Raw genomic sequence first — 24,973 nt, forward strand, 5'->3', positions numbered from 1 at the left:
TTTCTTTAGTAAATTCTGATGTACAACTATAAAATGCATGATTTTTGATAAATTAGGTAAGGGAAGAACAGTAAGCAAGCAAGTATTAATAAACAGAAAATAAGAAAATAAATGTAATTGATCCGTAAGCAATTTATAAATAGACTTGTAGTTATGAACAATGTCAACTTTATTAATGTTGAAATTTTGTATTTATATTATCAAGTAAAATACTTGTTCATCTTCCATAGATTTGTATAAAATATTTTGTGTATGTATATATATATATATATATATAACCATACTACACATATTTTTATTTATTATTTATAGTGGAACAAAAATTTAAATCTGAAAACAACTATGAAGATAAATTTGTTATATCACTATTTTTACAACCTTAAATCGATTTTAATAAGTATTTTTCACACAATAAAATGATCTTACAAAAACTGCTGTTTCAGTAGTAGATAACTATTTTGACCTTTGGGTACACATAACTAACATCCTAACATAATGAAACCTATATGTATTTAAAGGAAATATACAGTTTAGAATATAAGCTAAAATGGGTCTACAGGAATGTGATTTAACCCCTACTTATTTGTATCAAATAAACAGATTTTTTTCTTTAATACATAATTACCGCAATAAAATTTTAAAAGTTATTTCTTTTTACAAAGCATATTCCAAATATAAGACATGACATTAAACTTAATTGTTATACATAATGGATGCTGTAGCTAAATTGACCTCTGTATTTGCATCGGACAGATCAGGTAAAGATAACATCACTGGGATCACTTGTATTTTCCCTGAATCATCTTCTTGTTGCAAATGAACTACAGTACCTGGTTGTAATATTTCGTTTGTCATTATTTCATCTGACATAATTTCTGCAGGTTCAATATTATCTGTAGTTACTTCCTCTGTGTAAACAGTTGTATCTTCCATATTCATAATAACATCTGCTGCATCTGAAGCCTCTCTGGATGTTTCTTCGTATTCCTGATAAAACATACATAAAGTAACAAAAATTTAATTTAACAAAAATCATAAAGTTATATAATTATCTTCACCTGTTCGTATACTTGTTCGTATTCCTCTGTTATTTCTTGTTCTTCAAATTTGACTATTTCTTGTTCTTCAAATTTGACTATCTCCTGTTCTTCAAACTTGACTATCTGTTCTTCGTATTGTTGATCTGCTTGTTCTTTGTATTCACTTTCTGTTACTTGAGGTTCTGCATTAGTTAAGCCTTCTTGCTCATGTTCAGAACAAGAAGAATCTTCCTGCACTTTAGCTTTGATGTTTCGACCAAGCACTATCCTTTTAAATCCAGATCCTCCTAAACTTTCATGTCGTCTTTCGTGTTTATTTTTATCACCTAAATATTTGAAGCGTTGCCTACATACACTGCAAGAGTATGGTCGTTCGTTTGTGTGAGTTCTTTCATGACACACAAGGGCACTAACTTGCTTACATCTCCAAGGACAGTATCTACATTGTAAAGGTCTCTCGTCGCTATGCCTATTTTGATGATGTTTAATCAACTGTATTTTAGTTTTCAAATTGAACCCACAAATTTCACAAGTATACGGTCTTTCTTCCGAATGTGATATCATATGAGTCTTCAACCTAAGTTGATTCACAAACCTCTTTGGACAATGTGGACATGGTAAAGTCCCTTCTAATCTGTTATGCGTCACCATCATATGGTGTCTTAATCTTACTTCAGACGTAAATGTTAACTCACAATCTAAACATTTCATTGGATCCTTTTCCATATGTGTGTTCTTAATATGTGTTCGTAAAATCATTTCAGTTTTGAACGTCTTATTACAATGATAACACGACGCTCTTTTCTTCTCTGATTGTCCCTCTATGTCTTCTTTCACAACACCAGGAAGCGATTCATTGTGTATATGAGACATATGCCATTCTAACGATCTAGTCGAAATCATTGATCTGTTACATATATGACACGTATATTGTCTACCATCTTTGTGAACTCGATTTCTGTGGATAACAAGTGTCGAATGATTTGGAAACTTTTCACCGCACACTTGACACGAGCATTCTTTTAATCCTCTACTATCAGTTTTCTCGTGCACTCTCATATGTAGCCTTAATCCATCTCGCCTGTTAAATCCAACGCCACAGGTATCGCATCGATATTGACGTTGATCCTCATGAATTCTTACATGTTGCTTCAAAGTTGAGCTATTTTTAAACATTTTGTCACAATGTGGACATTGAATAGTGTATGCTTTATGGGTATGCATATGTTTAGAAAGACTATAAAACGGTACTAATTTATGGCAAACGGGACATTCCCTTTTATTTCCCACTGGTTGATGTTTACGTATTCTATGGTGTCTAAGGCTTGCAGGATTTTTAAAGTCAGCCCCACAGTCTTCACATAAATAGGCCCTCAGGGTTGTATGCACAGATTTTAAATGAAAGCTAAGCTTTTGTTTGAATGCAAACTTTTTAGGACACATTGGACATTGATATATTTTTTCCCAACTCATATGTTGAGTTTTTACATGCTGATCCAATGTTCCTTGATGCTTAAATTTCTCACCGCATACATCACACAATTGCCCATACATACTGTCACAATGTTTCTGTTCATGTTGACGCTTTTTCCCCTTTGAATCTAACATTATATCGCAATATTTACATAGTAACTTCTTTATACAAATCACATTGTGATTTCTTTTTGCCTTATTTGTTGGAAATTCTTCCATACAATCTTCACAGAAATGCATAATTTTATAATCATGCATTTTTAAATGTTCTTCAAGAACTTCTTTGGAAGCAAAAGTTTCTGGACAGTAATCGCATTCCAAATAATGTTCCTCTGGAATATAATCCACTGGTTGACTTTCATCTATTAAGTCAGGTAAACTATTTTTAAGCACTGCATTGTTTCTGTCTTCGTAAAGAGAAATAATATCTTCATCTTTTAATCTTGTAATTACAATTTTACGTTGCTTCAAATAATCTTGAAAGTCTTGCAAGTTTTTTTCCTTTTCTCCTAAAATTCTTGCTAATTTTTCAATATTTCCTTCTGTATAAGATTCGTCCAGTTCTTTCTGAAGAGACTCTTTCTTCTTTTTTGCTTCTTCCCATTTCAACTTCAGTTTTGCTAAACGCGATAGGTATTCTTCAGTATTTACATAAGCTTTTTCATTACTAGATTTTTCGTTGACTGGTTCTACAGTTTCTGAAGCATCACTTTCTATTTTAATATTCACATTATATTCACTATCATCCTTATCAAATTGAAAGTTTATAATGGGATCATTTTCTGACTGTGTAGAAGATCTGTGATTATCTAGACTCTCGTTACGCTTAAAGTATCGAGCTTGAGGTTCCTCAAGTTTTGAAGGAATTGAAATATTAGCATGTCCACCTAGTACCTTCTCCCGTTTTTTTTTATATTCTTCTATTTGTTCTTCTATAATCTGTTCTCTTATTTCCGATTTTTTCGTCCGTTCTGGAAATAAATCCTTTTCTTTCGTAACTAATGTTTCATACCGTTTCAAAATTTTTTCCATTGGTTTAATATCAAAACCTTTTTTCATTGCGGGTTTATCATCTTTCTTTTCTACTGTTTTATCCATTTTTTTAACTTTTACTAATAATAGCTCATTTGGTTTGGATCCCTTTACAGTAACATACATGATCCCATCTTCTTCATTGCTATTAATGTTTAAAGTATTAACATCTAGCTTTTGTACTTTAAACTCCTTATGATTTCCAGTTTTATCAGAAATATAAGATTGGCATACATTTTCATCGGTTTCTTCCATAGATTCTTTTTTAGTTTGTATTAAAAGCCTGCGTTTTAATATGTTCGGTTGTTTTGAACATTCTTTTGTACTTTCAATATTACATATACCTTCTGATTTAATGATGCCATGGGGCTCAATAGATTGATTATTCTCCATGTCATCTACTTTAATGTATGTTTTTAAAGATGTGTCATACTTATATGTTGTTTGATTAAAGTTAGTAGTTTTATCTAAAGTTGAAGTATTATCAGAAACAGAAAATGTCTGTAAACACTGTTTTGTATTTTCTTTCTGCTGTATATGCCGTCTTTTTGCACTTGGTGCTTCCATTTCGTCATCAGACTCAATAGCATCTGAACTATCAGGTTGAAAAGGAGGATCATCTGGATCAAATTCTTCTATAGATTCATTATCATCGCTGTTCTGTTGAATTGTTGAATCCTCAAAAATCTCGCATTCAACTTTTTTTTCAGACTCCTCAGAATCCACTTTTCCAATTGGTAAAAGTTCCTTATCATCTTTCAGTGAAAAAATTGCAGATATTTTTGGTACAGGTGTCTGTTTTTCAGTTTCCTTACTTGTAGATGGATTTATAAGATCACACTCTATAATTTTCTCTACGTGTCCCTCAGAACTTTCTACAGGCTGCACTTTATTTACATCTAACTTTTTTGTTGCTGTTTCAGTCAACGTAATGTGAATAGATTTTAATTTAACTTCAGCTTTCTTAATCTGCATAAAAAACTTATAACTCATTTTTAAGTCACAGATACAATCCATGCACATTTGAGTCGATAAACTGTCATATGGATTTATTTCTTCCAGATGTTTTATTTGTTGACTCAATCTCATTTGATTACCTTTCTCACTGAATATATCAACTAATGGAACTTTCAAACCGGCGCAAGTCCTACAATATTTCTTTAATTCCTGTTTTGTTTGCTCCAGTATCGATATTTTCTTTTGTGCAGATACTTTATTGTGCAACGATATCTTAGTTAATTCATTTAAACTGTTCGCATCATGGGTCAATAATTTTACTCGTGGTGTTATCTTTTTCAACTCATTAATATTTTTAATTTGACCGAACGTTTCTTTGTTGGATACCAATCCAGATTTATTTGATTTACATATTGCTTTAACATCACTGTCGCATATATTTTGAATATTACTACCACTACACTGATGATCTAGTTTTACTTCACTATAATTGTGATCCTTGTTATTAACTTCAATGTGCTGCATTTTTAATCAGATCATTAAAATCTTCCCATTGTATTTTAAATATATATTTGTAAAATTTTTATGATCTAAACAAAAAAAAAGTAACAAATTAATCGAATCAAATATATATATATATATACATATTACATAAATTATATCATAAATGATTTGATCTTTACCTGACGTTTAAGCGAAAAGGACAGCTAATCTTTCTTGTGACAGTACTTGTGCATGATGTGTTTATATTACGTTTTATTTCCTTTCTCAATATTGTACAAAACTATTGCACACAGTGGTTCCCATTATTATAAGTGTAACTCATACAAAATTGGTTTAACTAACTAACGTGTATTATCATTACTTGTAGTGGAACGTTGCTGTTATTGACACACTTAAGACTCTTGAAGATCACGCTTTCCCTCCAAAAATTAAGGGTATCTTCGATTCCTTCTTCCAAAACAGATTGTATCTTTTTATTCTCATCATAAACAAATATAAAATTATATTCTCATAGTTAAAGATATTCATTTTTCAATTAAAATTGAGGTTAAGTGAATGTAATTATGAGGAGTGTACGCTCCTGTATTTAAACATAACGCGAACGTAATCGATGTATGTTATATCAGTTTTAAAATTCGTGAATTTTACCTTACGATACTCATTAATGGGAAGAGTAATAACGTTATTCAAAAGTTTTTCCAAATTCTAGCTAACATAATTTCTTCATAATGATATCCAGATGGCGCAGTTTAATGGCGCCTTTGGCGTATGTTATTTTCAGCCTACGCAACGGACATTCTACACTGCCGAAATTCATGACTAGGCTTCAATAGTCATAGAATATTTTTCGTGTATGTACGTACATTACTTTAAAACATATTACAAAGATCTGTCATAGATTACAATCTGAGAGATGTTAGTTTCAGGAAGAAAAACCGGCTAATCTACGAGCACTTTGTTACGAATATTTATGCCACGTTCAACTGTTGTGTACTGAAATTCTTTTACCGAAGCCTGTGACGTTGCCTATCTTTGCAATGGCTGCGATTGTATCTCTCCTATTGAACGTGTTTTTCTAGATCTATACCAATTAAACTTGATAACAATTACAAAAAATATACCATGACGGAATGCGATCACAGAAAAATCATTAAACCTTGACCATCTTCAGTTTATTTTAATAATGGTATTATTTGATGGAACAATAATTTATTTAAGCGCGCCACCGTTTTGCATGTTACTGCGAGCAATTCAACTGTCCAAAAAAAAAGTATCTGTACACTTATATAAATATATATACATATATGTATAAGTTTATCTCCTCTAAAAAATAAGAAATATTTATTACATAAGATTATGTATGCACGTATTTTTTATTTAGCTTTAGCTAATTTCTTCGTCTCGTTTCATCTTTAGTTTGAGGCAGAGTTTCTCAAATTACGATATGCGCAGTACCACTGATACTGTTAACGCGAAAAGTTAGTGAGTTTAAAAATTGAATCATTAAATGTTTTACACTTTAAGTACTTTTTTTATATTAAGTCTCCCGTTACAAGATAGGTAAATTAACAATAAGTACACGATGAGTATCTTTTCCAATGATTTATTTTCAAATGCATTATACAATATATAGATTGTAAACATTAATCGGTAACATTGTTCACTTTGGTTTATAAATGTTATAGGAACATATATTTAAAAGCAATAAGGGTATTTTAAAGTAGAAATAAAAATTCCACTGATATTATTTTATCACTCTTGCACATTTTGTTACTCAGAAGAAATAAGATTTCTATCAGGCAATCGTATTAAATTATGTTACAAAAAAATGTGAGAAACTATGCAGCAAGTTAAATTTTTGTATATATAAAAGTAGTCTCTATTTTTATTAAAAAATAGTGATTTTTTACTATTTAATATACTATTCACTGTAAAAATATACTTTCAATTTGTTCTGCTTAAAAAAATATATAAATCATAATTGTATATTGTTATGAAATTTGATACAAACAAGATTTTTGCATATCAAACATCATAAAGATTTAAATATCTGTGCCTGTCTAACATTTTTATAGTATCTGTTATTAGACAACAATAGCTATTAAACATAACATCCATTAATAAAAATTTTGCAGTACAAACATGTTATAAATGTTTTTCAACTATTAATACTGGTTTCATCTTGTAAGCAGTATACATTCTGGAACATTCAATGTTTCATTTGTTTCTTAAATTATTCTTTGATAATACTGATAATTCTTCCCTTTTTTTGTAAACCATAATACCCTTACTTTTATAGATATATCTTTTCTTTGAACTCACACTTGTTTACCAAAATTAACTTTGTGCTCAAGTGACATATTATTTTCAGGAGGCAATGCAAGGCATGCTCTTAAGATGTTTTCAATTGCAGCTCGTTGCCTGAATAATGCATTCACAACTGGTGTTCCACGAGGCACTAATGGTGCTTTGCAAAGGTATGATAATATAGAAAGTACGCTATGGAATTTAGCAAACTCATCTTCCGTATCTGCTAATTTGAAGGTAATACGGGAGCAAATCTCTGCTAAAAGAACCAAATCTAAAATAATTGGACTAGCCAACAAAGAATCTTCGCATGTGTTATGTATCACGATAGTGTTATGCCCCCCAAGTAATATTTCTGATGTGTATTCATCCATTGCTCTTTTGCTATCACCTAAGAAAAATAAAAAAATAATTTTACATTCTCAAAATACTAAATCATGATGCCACATCTAGCATCATTATATATTCTAATTCTGACACATACCAACATATGGAACATATTTAATAACAACGCAATGATCAGGTTTTTCTCCAGGTTGGTAAAGAATTCTATTTGATTGTACCATATCATCTACTACATTGCTTTTTGATATCTAAAAGTAACGTTGTATTTTAATGCAGTTTCTAAACAATATTGTAAGCTTATATAAGTTTACATCATATAAATTTATATTTTTTTATTTTAATACATTACCTCTTTTGATCGAAATTGTTGAGGAGCAGATAAATTATAACCATCATTATTTCCAAGGTGGTTGTAACTGACAATTGATACCGGTTTAATACCAGCTGATACTAAAAAGTCTACAAGCACAGACTTCAATTTTGTTTGCCCAGATTTAAAGTCATCACCAGCAATGAAGGTTTTATATTTCTCTGCTAATTCTATTGCTCCTGGTACAAAAGTATTTTGAGGAGAACCATTTAGATATGTACACTGAAACGATAATGCATATAACATTAGTGCATAATATTATTATCAATAATAATAACAAAAATAATAACAGCAATAAGGATTTTATTTGAGAAAATATGTATAATGCTAAATGTATGTGGCTTACTCCTTCTAAAGCTGCTGCAACAGCAAACACCGTACTTGGACTGACTTCTGAATGACCATTTTTAATAGCACTTAGTAAATTTTCTGCTGTATCATTTACACCTGGAATTATTTCCGAAAATCGTTCAGTATTAGCAGTCCATAATATAATTACTTGATCCAACTTCTTTGTAGCTTTAAATTCGGCAATGTCTTTTCTAATTTGTTCTAATTGTTCAAATTTTGTACCAGGTATAAGATTGTTTGCTCTTTTCTCCTAAAAATACAAAATTATTGTATAATAACACAAAAATGCAATATAAACTCTAATGTTTAAGTAAATAAATATGAATTACTGTATTAGATTGGTAAGAATTTACAAAAGCAATTTTATAGAGATATTATTTACTTGATTGGCAGCAATGAAGTCAGGATAATATATGCTTTTCCTTGGTTTCATATACATCATGTGCCCTGCTAACTGTTTTTGTAAGTTAATGTCCAAAACTGCTGCACGCTGCATAGCATCAGCTAAGTTCATGTTTGAAATATCCCAGCCATCAATTTCAATATCATCTGGATTTACCATTGGAAGCATCCAAGACATAGGAACATACACATCTTCTTTATCTCCTTTGCCTAATCTGACTGTAGATGCCTGAACTATTGAACCATACCTAAAATTATAATTAAGAGCAACATATGAATATATCCTTTCATTTAAGAGTGCCAATTTAAGATTGAATAACAGTGGTATTAAATTATTATAATTACCAGTTTGCTTTCTGAATGCCATTCTTTGTTTCCCATGATAGCTTAAGTTTATTTGCTAATAGAGCTGCAGTGATAGTGGTACCATTATTTCCACCCCATCCTACCAACATTAATCCAAGTTTTGGAACTTTCAGTTGTGTTCTAATTAATAGTTTTGTTGATACAGGTGTCACCTATTACAATAATTATACGTTTGCAAATTGTAATATATTATTTTCAGAGTTTTAAAGTAAATAATATTACGCATAGTAAATGTTAATATTTGTATCCAAGGATTTTTCAGCTAAACAGTAGCAGTACACAGTGATGTACAAATACAGGGATCTGTTTTTCAAAAATTGAAAAATTCAGTTTGAGCAGCTGTTCTTTTTTTATTATATTTGTTCCTTTCCCCTAAAAAAGAATTTTTAAATACAAAATTGTGCATATTTAATATTTATACAATTTTTCTAAAAAAGCCTTCCCAACCTTAAATGTGTTGGTCAAATTAAATATCAGCGCCTTTTCCTAATAAAAAAATTTATGTATAAGCATATTTACAATTTATCTGAAGGTAAAGTGACGTATAAATAATTTGTTTACTCAAATTACACGATTCGTATGTGATTTTCGTTTAACCGATATATTTAGGAAAAAAGGTCTTCTGTCAAAAATTGAAAAATATATTTTTGAAACTGCAAAATATCTTTTTGTGTGAAATAACATAAATCGGAATCGGTTACAACATGCATAACCAGTTGCATACCTATAACAATGGTGACAACTTATATAGCAATAATGAATTGATGAATATCACTAGCAGCGGGTATTTTCCAAGTTTTTTCTATACATTAAATTATCCATAAAAATATTTCTTACATTATTCATCATCTTTCGTATTTTCTATTGATATCTTAATTATAAAAACTCTTATACAGAAATAAATTTTCGCCAAACCATTAACTTATGCACAAATTTGGTTCGTCCATTAAATATAATCATTTCATAAATAAAATTAAAATGTTTTAATTCCATTCTGTTTATTCAAACCCGCTAAACATTATACATATTTGTTACTAAACATAGAAATACAGAAATCCAACTGTTCTTATATTCTTTAATTTTTCTATCTTAGAAGAACATCGAACAAACATTTGAACCAGAAACAGTTTCGTAAATAAAAAACAGGATACTTATCGAAATAAAGGAAGAACATTCTAGTATGCTTACCGTATACTTCATGGTGTCATCTTCTTTAACATTCGCTGTTTGATATTCGTACTGTGCTTCAATATAATTTTCCGTATATTTCACATTCGGCGATTGGACGCGGATCTTTAAAGCCATTTTGTTCGTTATATCAAATCTTTACACTGATAATGCGAGTTATAAACAAACTCTGTGAAAAACTTTTCGCAAGAAATAAATATACTTCCTCAGGAAGGCTGAGTTCAAGGATTATAGATCGAACTTGAGTCGATTGTGTGGTATAATTGTATATATGTATGTTAAATTCAACGAATTATAAGAAAAGTATATGAATTATCAATTGATGTGATTCTTTTTCTAAATCACCTTGTAGCAGATAATACATATATTCAATGAAGGACAATATATTCAGTGGAAATTCGTGAACAAAATGAACGTAATTGACACTCGATGGTGGGTACCCAAACGCCGTGTTGGTAGCTGAAACGTAAATGTCGTCAGGATGCGCAAGCATGCGCTTTAAAAGAAATGGCGCGGCAGCCCCCTTCCACCCCTGTTTAACTGGAACCTATTATATTTGGTTACTGCTCGATTTTTATCAAGTCAACTGATCTAACATAAACTAAAGAGACACGCTTCGTTTGCAACTTCTCTTGGTCGTATTCTTTTTTGCTTTTACGTTACACAATTTTACACGTACATCCTACTTGAACTATATTTTTTGTAAATATGCAAATATTTTAATGCTTTTAACCGCTAGTATACGTGCATGTATTTTCTTCAGGTTTCTTCGTCTTCCTTTCCTACGAGGATCCTCCCATTTTACCTTGTTTTAGATTTTGCAGATGAACAGAGAATTCATTCACTTTCGTCCTACACTTATGTTAAACAAATCATATTCTATATCGTAAATGGATGCGTTAATTAAAATTTCTTACATAAAGGTAAGATAGTTATGTTATATAATGTTATCTTGAATATTATTTTCACTTTGCCATGCAGTTCGAGAATCATTAAATTATAATAATATTTGAGATAGCTTATACGATATAATACCCTATTATTTGAATACAACGATATTTATATTTTCTTAATCTTCTACGTGCACGCATACAGAATTCAATGTATGTATACAAAAATAATACACATGGGTGATAAATGGAGCCCCATAAAACAAAGTACTAATGCGTTTTGTGATTTAAATTATCATTGTTAGTCGGTCTGTGAACTGCTCAATTACATCACGTGTAGCTGGAATGCATAGATTGTTTCAATCAATTGGCACTCGGTGTCTCTGGAACTTTCGTAATGGGAGAATTATGTTGCCAGGCCATTCGTAAGACGACCCTCGACGAACGATTATGAACTATAATCTGTTTACAAAGGCTGATTTTGTTCGGCTCAACGTTACGTGCGAGCCGTTTCGCTTTCATCCCAAGAAGCGAGCATCGTTAACGGTGATAAACAAAAATATAAAGATAAATTTATTACAGTAAATTTATCATGATAAGATTGTATCCCATATAGTTAATTATTTTCGATACGTCAAAAAGAAATTATGAACAAGATTGAGTAAAACTTGAATTACGTAAAATCCTTAATATCAAACGGAATTCAACCAACTGCTTAGTCCATTATTCGTGAAGAATGATAGTTGAACTCTGTCCAATACTTAAACTAAATTGAAGTCGAATTGGTTGTGGGAACGATCATCGTTGTACACATATCAACATGATAGCTGCCATCAGTAAATACCTTGAAGTTTCAAATCCCTTCAATCCTTTGAAATTTCACAGCCATACAAGACAATTCTAAACTTACAGAACTCTCTGATACTTAAATGAATTTAATGTTTACACAATTTATTAAATAATTTATTAAAGTACTTGCCCCTAAAGTTTTTTCAATATTTTAATATATTTTTATCCTTTTTAAGAAATGGAAAGTGTGTGTTACATCAATGGAAATTGTGTGTAGATCTGAAAATTACTAATTTCTTAATGTATTGTAATAATAAAAGTATATTAAGGTATCATGTAATTAATTTTAATATAAACATAAATTAAAGACGATATAATTATCGCATATCATCAACTTAATTGCAGCTCTATGCTATTATACTTACTATGGCATTTTTAAACCAATCGTAACGTTGTATAATGTCTAAAAATATGAATATTGTAAACTCTCAGTCATCAAGATTTGTTTTTGTAAAAAAACTAAATATATTCATACTGTTAATTCGCTAAAAATTAATTTATATACATACGTATCTACAATGTTATATCTACATCTTTATCTATAATAATACTTTCAAATTTAATATCAGTTCTATTTTTTATTTAGCCAAGAAATGTAAAAAATTCATTTTTTTTGTAAATAAATGTGATTTTATAATCTTTAAAATTGCGATATATTTTAAATTGTGTCTATATATGCAACTTCATAACTCCATATCCTATTTATGTGTATGAAGTTCGTCAAATAGGTACCAACGGAATCGTAGTTTCGTTGTTTCCCACGTTTTAGGTTTCACTAAATGTGGGAATTAAAATGTAAGTACGGCTTGATTTATACAGCTGTTGAATACGCAGGAATGGTAACATTACACTTATTTTTATTTATCAATTATTATATATTTCTAGATATTAAATACGGGGATATTCCTAGGAAGTCAGTCGCTCATTCAATAATCGTGATGACTTATGCATGTGTCATTGGAATGATGGTATAATACATAACATACTTATTCAGAATAAATACAGTAGTGACAGTTAGTTGTTTATCTTATGTTTATATGTGTCAAAAAATATATTTAACCTTACATTTTTACTGAAACTTTACTCTATATTTTAAGTGAGAAAATGAATTTCCTCATATAATCGTGCATAGATTAATGATATATTTAACAAGAATAAAATGATGTATAATTTGTCACCATCACTGAATGTTTCCTAGAAATGTTCCTGAATACATATATATATGTATAGACATGTAATTAATTTCTTTTCTAGAAACATTATTAAATAGCTATAGAAGATTTTGAACAATATGTCAAGAAATTTGGAAAGAGTCTATGAAGTATTAAAAAATGCAAACAGTAAAAAGGTTACAGAGAAAAAGGTATGTATGCATATTAAGATTTTATAAAATATCATTTATCATACAGTATATTTGCTATATAATTAAATTTTGAAACAGCCTTTGAGTAAAAGAAGTAATATAAATTCATAAATATTACTTAATGATCTCTTTTAAATAGAATGTAAGAAGGTATTATTTAGATTGTAATGTTCTTATTGAATATATGTCTAACTTTTCTTTAGAAATGTGTTACAAATCTGTTAGAATTATATCAAAACGAGGAAGCAATAAAGGAGATTAGTAAAAATTCAGAAAAAAACACACAAAATGTTATAAATTGGTCGTATATAGTACATGTAACTCATAAGCTAGTAATCAATGTAAGTATAGATTTATTTTAAAAGATAAAAAGTAAAGTTAATTGCATTAATCATTTTCTCATTTTTCAAAGGAAGCAAGTAGACTTACTTCTAAGGATACTCATAGTAAAGCAACAATGAACGAGAGGCAAAACACATGCACAGTCATAGAAAAAACATTTCAATATGCAAATTGTAATAAAGTACCACTTTTAAAGTGTAAAGACATAATACCTTTAATTCTGCAAATTCTAGGAAAAAGTGAATATGAATACTATCATGATACTTATATAAATGTGTTAATTTCTTACATACTTCCATTTAGAATATATCAGGTGAAAATGTTACCTGAGTATTGGGAAGAACTGTTAAATGTTTGTGTAAATTTGTGTAAACGTACATCTTCCACTAAAAGTAAGAAAGCTGTTATAGAGGCTTTACAAATGATTATTAAGTATGGTTGTTTGCATTCCAATTTACATTTAAATGTAAAAGAAATACTATTACTCTTAGGTATGTAAGTTATATGAGCTGTTTTAGTTTCAAATTAGATAAATTTTTGTGTTTGTTTGTAGAAATTAGAGTGAAAGATAACTTAAGTTGTTGATGCAAATGTTTATGTCCATTTTTCTGATTCTAGAAAATATCTTTCTTGATAGAAAAGCGGATCAAGAGATTTTATTGGAAGTTAGTTATAAACTTACAAATACAGTATGTCAAGAAATAGCTGCAGAATATAGAATCACACTATGCCACTTCAGTGAAAATATCTTACCAGTTATAATCAACTCAAAAGATTCTAATGAAAAATATAAGCTTCTATTACTTTTTGTTCGAATACATCACCCCAAAGGAGCATGCAAAATTTCTGATGGTGCTTATGCTGATGATTGGAATAAGTGGGAAACAATACTTAGAGATATGTATGCTATGATCCTGAAAAATTTTGAATCAAATATACTTTTAAAGAGCTATCTTTATCTTGCAGCTGAAGGTAATATATTTATATTTCTTTGTAAGTAAATGATAAAAAGCAAAAGCACTTTGTTAATTATTAATCATAAAAATATGCTGTTATTGTAGTTTTTAAACAAATATTAGAAAACCCAGATCTGATTGTTGCACAAAAGTTATTCAATGATTATGATTATGTACAACCAACAAAACGCAGACGAATGTCTACTAGAATGAGTGGACCCATTGATTTGCTCGTTGATAATAGTCCAAAAGAAGCTTGGCCAATGGTGCAGGTCTTAACAGTATTGCTTAAACAATATCCTGAATGTTTAAAACCAGAAGATTACCCAGCATTCTTGAAAATTTTAGTAGATTTTCTTACGCTATCTTGTAATGAAGAAGATATCATGGATAACTTATATGATTTAGCTGCTCTTTTGCTAATGAATGAAAAAATGTTTCCTATAACAGATGCAGAAAGTTCAAATATTTCTTGGGATAAGATATGGGATATTTTATTAAGGTAAATCTTACACACTTATTACTTTTTTAAAAATATTGACTGTGTTTTTTAAGAATAACTTATAATTTTAGATCTCTAAATGTAAATCAAAATAAAATGTCAGCACACAAGCTTACACAGCTTTTTATAATACATAATAAAATAACGAATCCAAATGCACTTTTAAAATTATATCTCACAAATGTGATTCAATGGTCTGTTCTAAGTCTTCGTACACTAATAGCACTTTGTGAACATTTGTCATTGCCTACTGGTATTACAGTATGTAACATTAATGCCTATTCACCAACAATGGATTCAAACTCTGTTAGGTCATGTCTTATAAAATGGATACTAAATATTCCTTGGAACAAAATGGCAACACAGATAATAATTGATGAATTGTGCTCACTACTTATTAGTATTACATTAAAATCAAAGTATAGAAAGCACGTAATATTCAATGAATATAATATTAATAATATTTGTGACTGTATAGACAATGAACAAAATATTGAATCAATTCATGAATGTATTGAACAATGCTATTTACTATTAACATACAAAAAAAATTTGTTTACCCAGAGAAGAAAGCAAAACCCTGAAAAAAAGTCAGAAATGAACGGACACATATTATACATGCAAGATATTTTATCTTACTTAATGAACAGTTTGTATGATATTATTAATGAGAGTGCAAGTGATGATCTTCATATAATTATAATTAAAATTGCGATTGTAGCGAAGATTATATCAATAGCAAAACAATTGAATATGCTACATAAAAATATAGAAGAGATGCCACTTGTACAGGCAATGAAAAATTCTTTAAATACGGCATATAGTTCATTAAAAAATATGAATTTATCAAGAAGTAAATACACCTATCTTTGTAATGTGACAAAAGCACTTCATATACTTTACAAGACATCATATGATACTCAAGTAGCAGGAATAATTGTTTCATTTGCAACATTGGATATGTTAAAAAATATATTTAGTTTAGTGAATGTTGCAGATAATGACACTATTGATTATGAAATAAGTAATAATTATTATGATGGTTATGGCTCTTTTCAAAATCGACATAAATATTTAGAGAGAGAGAATCTAGAAAAGAAAGAGTGCAACTTTTGTAAGGAAGGTATAATTAGAATACAAGCGACGAAAGCTTTAGCGTTATTTTGTTCTATAGATGTAGAACAACAGATATGTGAGATACAGATAAAAGTAATGACTAACTTGCTTAAAATAAACACATATGATCTCTCTGATACAGTTGATTTAAAAATGGCCATAATAGTTTTAAAATCTTTATCAAAATACGGTAAAGAAAAATTATCAAAAAATCATGATGAGTTACCATTGAAGAATTTATTACAATTGCATCAGAAATGTTATAAAGACGAAGTTATTATTCGTTACATATTAAATGTTTTGCCATTCTTTTTTACATATGCTATAGATTATAACTACAAATTAGATGAATTAATGAATATTATTGCTGGATTTAATAAACTTCGTTCTGCAAAAAAATATGGTGTCGCTGCACATGTAGAATTCATCAAATGTCTCTCAGAAATTATTTGCACTAGTCCTTCTCGTTTGTATAATATTATGCGCGATGGTTCAGCTGAAGTTCCGATAATTGAAGGCATTTTGTCATCTCTTAATAGTTCTTCATTTATTGTGCAAATAGAAATAATTAAATGCATTCAAGAAATATTTTCTTCGAAAAATATTACCTTTGAATGCAAAAGAAACATGTTTACAAAAATAGAAAAATTAATAGGTAATTTAACTATTTGCAATGAAGCGCATGCCAAAATAAAAGAAGATAAGATGAACATTACAACAAGAAGTATTTTACTAATACTAGCTGCTATAATATCTACCAATGGAACATTTCAATGTCATGCTTTATTGATAATGTTACGCTTTACCGTTAACAATAAAATAGATACTCAAGTAGTTTTGAAAACAATAAATATGATGGCAAATCAATTCAATTATGAAAACTTCATTGAAGACAATTTAAGTTATTTAATGACTCATTGGTACAATTCAGAATATTCCTCAGAATTATTTCCTTGGAAGATAACGCAATGTAAAACAGAAGAAGAATTTTATAAGATGTATAGTAATACGTTAGCGTACATTAAATTTCAAAATCTGAAATTATCTACTGTCAATTCTTTTAGTACTGATGTTAACATACCATTTGTACAAATAGTTGAAAATATTTTCCCACAAATGTTTACGTGGTTATTATATTGTGTTAATGAATACAATGGAAGTACTTCTAAACAATTAGCATCTGAAATATTTCACAATTTGATATCAAATCAAAATGAATTTTCCCAAATAAGAAAGTTTTCTAATTTATTTAATAACAAATTTGAGGAAATCTTGATATGTCTTGTTGAAAGACTACATGATGAAGAACATCTCCAGAAAATGTTGGGAATGAGGATATCGTATGCAATGTCGAACCCTCCTCATTTCAAGAGGGAAGAAGTAAATACATGTCTGAAGTATATAGAGAACTGCTTTATGCAAAATATGTCAATACAACAGTTCTTGGTTTCTAATTGCCCGAATGTACTACAAAAGATATTGTTATACTTAAACAGCAGTATTTACAAAAAAGAATTTGAAGAGCATCGGATAAAAGCTTTCCATCAATACATATTTTTTTCTATGTTAATTGTTGAGAAGTTAAAAGAAGATTATTTTAATACATTGTCGTGGTATATCATAAAAGATATTGGTTACAGTTTACTTCATATTATTAAAATGTATGCTGATATTAGGGTAATAGCATGCAAGTATTTTTACAAATTTGTAAAACATGTTTTGCCCTTAAGAAGTGAGCAAGTAAAAGAAATATTGAATTTCACAGTCGTCACTTTAGTTCCTATTGTAGAAACAGAAGACGTACCTGTAGCATTAAATATACTTCAGTTTTTATTAATTGATCAGAAAGACATATTATCTGATGCCATAGAAAAATTACATTCATTTCCAAATATTCCTGTTTTTAAACAAATACGGATTATACATAACAATTTGAAGTACAAAACAAAGAAGATATATAGTTTAGCAGAAGAGGTGCAATTTTTTTTAAGCACAACGATTGACAAAGGCACATGTTATAGCGTAGAAGATATTGCTTACTTACAAATGCAATTATCAACAAAAAAAGAAGAAGTGCGTGAATTGTATAACAAACTTGAAACGTTTCGTGGTTTTTCTGAAGATTGCGTTTCAAGTATGTTACATCAATTAGTTTATAAACTTATAAAATCAACAGCATCTTCTGACATAAACGTTTCGATTGAAGCAGTAAAATGTTTAGGCGAATTAGGACCAACTGATTTAGCATCAATGATATTGTATTTTGAGAAAAATCACGTTAAAGAATCCTCAGATTTAATTGAAATATTATCGTATAAAATAGTAATAATAATGGTACAATTTTTATTCCAAAATGATATTGAACTGCGAAAAATTAGCGCTAATATACTTTACGTTATATTTTCATCTTCCTGGGGGCAAAAGTTGTTAAATCCAGAGTACATAGAACATCTAACATTTGTTTTGGGTGAATCGCAAACGATATTACCCATAAATTATATTCAACCATTTATAGCTTGTAAAAGTTCGAATAGGAATAGTATTGGTATAAGCTGTGTAAATATTAATAATATTATAAATCCAAATAATGTCATTTGGACAGTTGAATCCGAGAATTCATATTCCAGTTGGATCATAGCGATAACGTGTAAAGTTGCGGAGTGTTTTCCAGGATTTTATTTTGAAAATTTGATTCCCATTTGCGCTTTAAGTACCGATTTCTGTGAAATAATTTTACCAAGAATTATCTTTTTAATAATAGACAAGTATGAAAAATTCACAACCGCTGTATGTTCGTGTATCGATAAATTTTTTAAATATCATTTTAATGTAGAAACCAATGTCCCTTCGTATGAAATACATAAATGTACAAATTGCGATCATCGCATTGTGCGATCTATGTTGACTATTGTAAATTATATTAGAATGCAAATCTCAAACAGCTTCTTAAAATTGAACTATATACATATTGCAAAAGCTGCACAATACTGTTCTGCATTCTTTACTGCGATATTATATGCTGAAATGTCTTGTGAAGCTATTTTAAATGATGATGATAAGTTCACTAATGTTTCAAAAATTGACTCTGTCTACGAATTGTCACCACAACAAGGGAAAGTAATACAAAATATACTTAGAGACTCTTATGCAAAAATAGGTGACTTTGATTCCATTAGTGGTACTGGTTCTTCACACTTAGAACATTATTCCACGCGAATCCAGCATTCTGTCTATATAAATGAATGGGACAAAGTAATGCCAGCGCAAGACGTTGAGCTGTCTTTTGGAAATATGACAATGATTAGAGGTAATCAATTCTTTAGAAATTTGTTATTTTAAGGAATGAGATGTGATAAATTAGATAATAAATTAAGCTTTTTAGAGAGAATGAGGGAATGAATTTTAGTTTATAAGAGGAAGTATATGTATTTTTCTGTTTTTACCATGATTTTAAATTATACATCATGAATTATGTATTAACAGATATGACAAGTGAATTATATCAGTCTGGCCTTGATTACGTACGTGGGCAATTTATAGCTAATGTTTTAAAAAGTGGTGAAAAGATAGATGAAGACATCTTATATGAATGTGCCTGGCGACTTAGCAATTGGAATATTTGTGAAACAAACCAAGCCTTATGTACACAGAGCAATAGTAATATGAAATTGGAAATAACTGAACATGATTATCATTTTTATCACTATCAGGCATTAAAATATTTTCATGAACATAACGAAACAGGTGTACAAGATGCAATTCGAAACGCGCGCATAAGTATTATTAAAGCACTCAGAAATATCAGTTTAGGTAAGAATAATTTTTAGATAACATTTTTCTTTAGATATTAGCAAAGTGTTTTCTGCATATTAACCATTTTCAGAAAGTAATAAAACCATATATGAAAAGTTGATGCAACTGCAATTAATTCGTGAGATTGAAGAATTGAGTTTCGCTAAATACGACGAGTATGAAAGTATTTTACATAAATGGCAACAACAGGATATTGCAAATATTAATGAGTTCCAATACATGGAACCTATTTTAACACAAAGGACTGTCATGTTTCAAATAAATGATACTCTAATCAATAATGAAAATATTAAGCACGCACTCTCCAATACATATTTAGAAATATCGAAAATAGCAGCAGATAAAGGGAACTTGCATATTGCTGCACGTTCATTAGGTGTATATGGCATATATTATCATATTATTGTACCAAATATTTGTTCCTGAATTAACACATTGCTTTAATTTTTTCATGGAAGCTGTCTTAGCGAAGCAAGAACATTTAGCTCCAAATATTCAAGATCAATTACTTTATCAAGAATTTCTGTTAGCAAGATTCAGGAAAGATTTAGATGTTGGACGATTTGTTTTACGCAAGTTAATACATAAGGAAACTTTGGATGTAAACTTACGAGCACAAATGTTAAGAGTTTATGGAGACTGGATGGCTGAAACGAAATCCGAGAATCCTCAGGTACTATACGATTAAATAAAATTAAATTGTCCGTTACTCAAGACTATTTAGTATTTTATGATTTATATTTATCTTTCAGACTGTGGTAAAAGAATATTATCTGAAATCTATAGATATAAGTACTTCAATCAGTATGGAAACTAGTGATACCATTAAAAATTTGCATGATGCGCAAGTAGCTTTGGCTCGCTTTGCTGATAGCCAATTTGAACAAATATGCTCATACATGAAATCTGATCAGTTTGAAAATTTAAAAGAATGCGTAGCGTATTCTTATAAGGAAATTAACGAACATTCCGTTTCTAAAGATAGAGATATTACATATGCTATAATTTCGAATCGAAAACAAAATACAAACGATGTTGCAGAACTGGAACATATTGAAAAAGAAAGGGATAATTATTTGATTTTAGCATTGAAGTACGTATTTGATGTATTTATAAGAATATAGATACACAGAAAGCAAATTGATAATACCTACAATAACTTTCTGCTTGTAGTTAATTTCCTGAAAGATCAATTATATTGCAATTAATATTAATATAAACATTATTTCTCTTTTATAGATATTACTTAACAGTGTTGCAATTAAGTGAAAGTTACAATTTATTAATATTCAGAACAGTAGCCCTCTGGTTAGACAATAAACATAAAAAAGAAGTTAACGAGTTATTACAAGAAAATCTGGACAAAATACCGTCCTTTAAGTTTATTCCACTTGTGCCACAATTAGCAGCACATGTGAACAGTGACATAAATGAGTTTTCTGGAAAAATAAATAACATCATGAAGCGATGTGCTTTAGACCATCCACATCATACATTACCAGTACTATTAGGACTTAAAAATTTATATGGTGATAATGACTCTAATACTGTTAGAGAAGGTAAAACTTTAGAACCTAGAATTCTTGGGGCACAAAAATTATTAAAAGAATTAGCAGGAACGCGTATAAATTTAATTATATTGGAAATGGAAAAATTATCACATGCTTTAGTTATGATGGCGAATCTTTCAACTACTATTAATAAATGTAAGTATATTATTGCTAATGATTATAGATAGATTTATCATATACTTCTTACTCATAGCAGGTTCGATAGTAAAAATTCCTAGAAATCAAGAAATTTTAAAAATAAAGAATTTTGAAAACATATTTGTGCCAACATTAACAATTAATGTAAAATCAACCAATGATTACAACACTGTTATTGGTATTTCAAAATATGTAGAAACGTATGAAACTGTTGGTGGAATAAACACTCCGAAAAAATTAACATGTATTGGTACAGATGGAAAACGTAGATATCAATTAGTAAAGGTATATATAACAATTTTTTATATAATACAATATATATAGCATTCTGTGATTATACTTGTGTGTAAATGCTAAATTCTTACTTATGTAAATATATATTTAGGGAAAAGATGATCTACGACAAGATGCTGTAATGCAACAAGTTTTTAATGTATTGAACACATTATTAAAATCTTACAAAGAAACTAAACGTAGAAAATTGGCAATTAGGACTTATAAGGTAATATTAATAATTTCTTTATATTTTCTCTACAATTTATGTACTACATAAATCACATAATTATGGAACATATTATTTTCTAACTGTATATTGTATTTTTTTCAGGTTGTACCATTAACACAAAGGTCAGGAATATTAGAATGGTGTGATAATACAGTACCCATTGTAACTGTATTGGCAGGTTCAGGTGGAGTTCCTGGACTTCATAAAAAATACTATCCAAATGATTACACACCAATTACTTGTAGACAAAAACTACAAGTAAGATTATACATAAGTAACATTGAATTATGTAGTTAATTATATATAGTATTTATCTTAAACACATTCTAGATTCTTATTTTTACTGGCATAAAGTAAGTTTTGGTATCCCATTTTACTTTTCCAAAAGACGAAAAAAAATTACATAAACATATATCTGAAAACTTCGTAATATTAATTTAATTAATAGTTTCTTCTTACAACGCAATATATGTGATGTAACAATACTTAGAACTTAGGAAAAATGAAATGCAATACCAAGATCTAATCATTCATTCCATTAGGGATTATACAGTATATAATATTATATAAATATGAATAAATGTTTTATTTTTTTTTAGGCGGTAATGAAATCATCAAATGATGAAAAATTAAATGTATACAAAGACTGCTGTATGCATATGCATCCAGTGATGCATTATTTTTTTACTGAAAAATATCCTTCACCGGAAACTTGGTTTGAGCGCCGATTAGCATATACTCGCAGGTAATATACCACATAAATTGTTTCAAATCCTACATTAAATTTATTCTTTCCATATTATATATATATATATCCTTTCCATATTCTATATTACATACAGTGTAGCGACAACATCAATGGCAGGCTACATCTTAGGATTAGGGGATAGACATCTAAGTAATATCCTGATCGATCAAACAACTGCAGAAGTTATTCATATTGATTTTGGTAAGTGTAATTGTATAATCTTTAAGCACAACAGTAATTTCCTCGACAACACAACATCGTCACAGTAAGAGTACTGTGTATCACGTCTGTTATATGTTCATTCAAGAATTTTTTTAACCAATGCCGTAGGATTACATTTGTTAACAGGGAAACGGTGTTTCCGTACAAATTGAAAACATCAGATTTACGCAGAGTGGAAGATGCTATAAGAAAGAGTGAGATAGATGATAATTATCTTGCTGTAAAACTCCTGGCGCCATCTCTGTGAAAAGTGCTCAAACTGGTCGCACATAATTATCGACAGTGAAGTGAACTGCTGAAAACTGGTGGCGCCATCTCTGTGAAAAGTGCTCAAACTGGTCGCACAGCGTTATCGACAGTGAAGTGAACTACTCAAGAACTACTAGCGCCATCTCTACGGAGGGTACTGAAACTAATTACCGACCTAGTTTCAGCGGTCCTCCAAGAGATGGCGCTAGTGCTTCACTAGTTTACTTCGCTGTCGATAATGTTGTGCGACCAGTTTGAGCACTTTTCACAGAGATGGCGCCAGGGGTTCTACAGTAGAGTCGGTATCATCTATCTCACTCCTTCTTATAGCTTTCTTATATATCTTTCTCTCTCTTATCTCTAAAGCGGGAAATATAAAATAAATTGCAATAAAACTACTGCAATATACAATAAATTACAATAAAACTATTGAAATATACAATGTACATTTTAAATTAAATTATTGTAAATTTTAATTAAAATTTACTAATGAAACTAATGTGGTATTTGCTATGTATAATAGTAAAATTATATACGATTACATTGATGTTAGGTATCTTATTCAATTTATTTAGGTATTGCATTCGAACAAGGAAAAGTATTGCCAATACCTGAAACTATTCCATTTCGGCTCACACAAAATATTGAAGCAGGAATGGGTGTATCTGGTGTAGAAGGTACTATGAGGCACTGTTGTGAGAAGACATTAACTGTATTACGGGATCAAAAACAAATAATTATAACGTTACTTCAAGTTCTCTTGTATGATCCATTATTTAAGTGGACCATTACACCCGCCAAAGCCCATGATATTCAAAGCAGAAATTCTTCAAGAGTAATAGAAAATAATCAATGTAATATACTTTTATTTTAACATTATTTTAACATTAAATAAAATATTAAAAGATTATATTATTGATAGGTTCCATAGAAACTAACAAGACAGCAAAAAGAGCTCTTTTAAGAATAGACCAAAAACTGCAAGGCACTGAAGAAGGACTAGCGTCCAGTGTATCTGGCCAAGTTGAGAGACTTATACAGCAAGCTCGCGATCCAATGAACCTTTGCCGTTTATTTCCCGGATGGCAACCGTATTTATAAATAATTTTTAATAGCAGAGAAATATTTTAAGGAATAAAAGCTTTCATTGAAAAATGTGATGTAGGTTTTTAAGAAATTAAGGTATTTTAGATAGTTTTAAAAGGGAATTGAATGTTGCATATAATATATAAATTTTAAGATATAATATATAAGCTACAGATATTGCTTATATTTTTTATTATATGGAATAGTTATGCCATTTGTAAACAAAAATAAAGTTTTTAATACAGACAATATGCATGCACTATCTATACCTGTAAAACATTGAAATCT

General features: G+C 29.4%; 3 protein-coding genes and 1 long non-coding RNA gene across 11 annotated transcripts; 1 reads left to right on the forward strand and 3 right to left on the reverse strand.

Annotated features, from left to right (window-relative positions):
- Positions 1–414: 414 nt before the first annotated feature.
- On the reverse strand, positions 415–6,057 carry LOC143424656 (uncharacterized). 4 transcript variants are annotated; one of them, XM_076896866.1, is made up of 4 exons: positions 5,655–6,055; positions 5,186–5,453; positions 1,059–5,092; positions 418–987 (listed from the first exon to the last, which is right to left on the reverse strand). In XM_076896866.1, exons 3-4 carry the CDS (start codon positions 5,025–5,027, stop codon positions 694–696), a joined length of 4,263 nt encoding a protein of 1,420 aa, XP_076752981.1. In that variant the 5' UTR covers positions 5,028–5,092; positions 5,186–5,453; positions 5,655–6,055; the 3' UTR covers positions 418–693. The 4 variants fall into 4 exon arrangements, with proteins under 4 accessions (XP_076752982.1, XP_076752981.1, XP_076752980.1 ...); XM_076896865.1 differs by having other exon boundaries at positions 5,186–5,456; XM_076896867.1 differs by having other exon boundaries at positions 415–987; positions 1,071–5,092; positions 5,186–6,057.
- Positions 6,058–7,046: 989 nt separating this feature from the next.
- Positions 7,047–10,594, reverse strand: Inos (Inositol-3-phosphate synthase). 2 transcript variants are annotated; one of them, XM_076896930.1, is made up of 7 exons: positions 10,336–10,594; positions 9,127–9,299; positions 8,762–9,029; positions 8,375–8,629; positions 8,008–8,250; positions 7,798–7,906; positions 7,047–7,704 (listed from the first exon to the last, which is right to left on the reverse strand). In XM_076896930.1, the coding sequence occupies exons 1-7, from the start codon at positions 10,450–10,452 to the stop codon at positions 7,325–7,327; spliced, it is 1,545 nt and encodes a 514-aa protein (XP_076753045.1). In that variant the 5' UTR covers positions 10,453–10,594; the 3' UTR covers positions 7,047–7,324. The 2 variants fall into 2 exon arrangements, with proteins under 2 accessions (XP_076753045.1, XP_076753046.1); XM_076896931.1 differs by lacking the exon at positions 10,336–10,594 and adding an exon at positions 9,370–9,504.
- LOC143424752 (uncharacterized) lies at positions 10,466–11,107 on the reverse strand. The gene is made up of 2 exons (XR_013101961.1): positions 10,688–11,107; positions 10,466–10,600 (listed from the first exon to the last, which is right to left on the reverse strand). It is a non-coding gene; the product is annotated as an uncharacterized LOC143424752 (long non-coding RNA).
- A 1,712-nt stretch (positions 11,108–12,819) lies between these two features.
- On the forward strand, positions 12,820–24,848 carry Tefu (Serine/threonine-protein kinase tefu). Of its 4 annotated transcripts, none has more exons than XM_076896850.1 (19): positions 12,820–12,913; positions 13,329–13,437; positions 13,641–13,778; positions 13,850–14,270; positions 14,398–14,751; positions 14,841–15,237; positions 15,309–19,660; positions 19,837–20,163; positions 20,237–20,542; positions 20,625–20,839; positions 20,919–21,259; positions 21,406–21,872; positions 21,931–22,160; positions 22,261–22,377; positions 22,483–22,638; positions 22,980–23,125; positions 23,223–23,329; positions 24,175–24,453; positions 24,522–24,848. In XM_076896850.1, the coding sequence occupies exons 2-19, from the start codon at positions 13,366–13,368 to the stop codon at positions 24,698–24,700; spliced, it is 8,604 nt and encodes a 2,867-aa protein (XP_076752965.1). In that variant the 5' UTR covers positions 12,820–12,913; positions 13,329–13,365; the 3' UTR covers positions 24,701–24,848. The 4 variants fall into 4 exon arrangements, with proteins under 4 accessions (XP_076752965.1, XP_076752966.1, XP_076752968.1 ...); XM_076896851.1 differs by having other exon boundaries at positions 21,934–22,160; XM_076896853.1 differs by lacking the exon at positions 24,175–24,453.
- The last annotated feature ends 125 nt before the right edge of the window (positions 24,849–24,973 follow it).

This window comes from Xylocopa sonorina, chromosome 6 (assembly GCF_050948175.1).
Source record: "Xylocopa sonorina isolate GNS202 chromosome 6, iyXylSono1_principal, whole genome shotgun sequence".
In the NCBI taxonomy this organism is placed as follows: domain Eukaryota; kingdom Metazoa; phylum Arthropoda; class Insecta; order Hymenoptera; family Apidae; genus Xylocopa; species Xylocopa sonorina.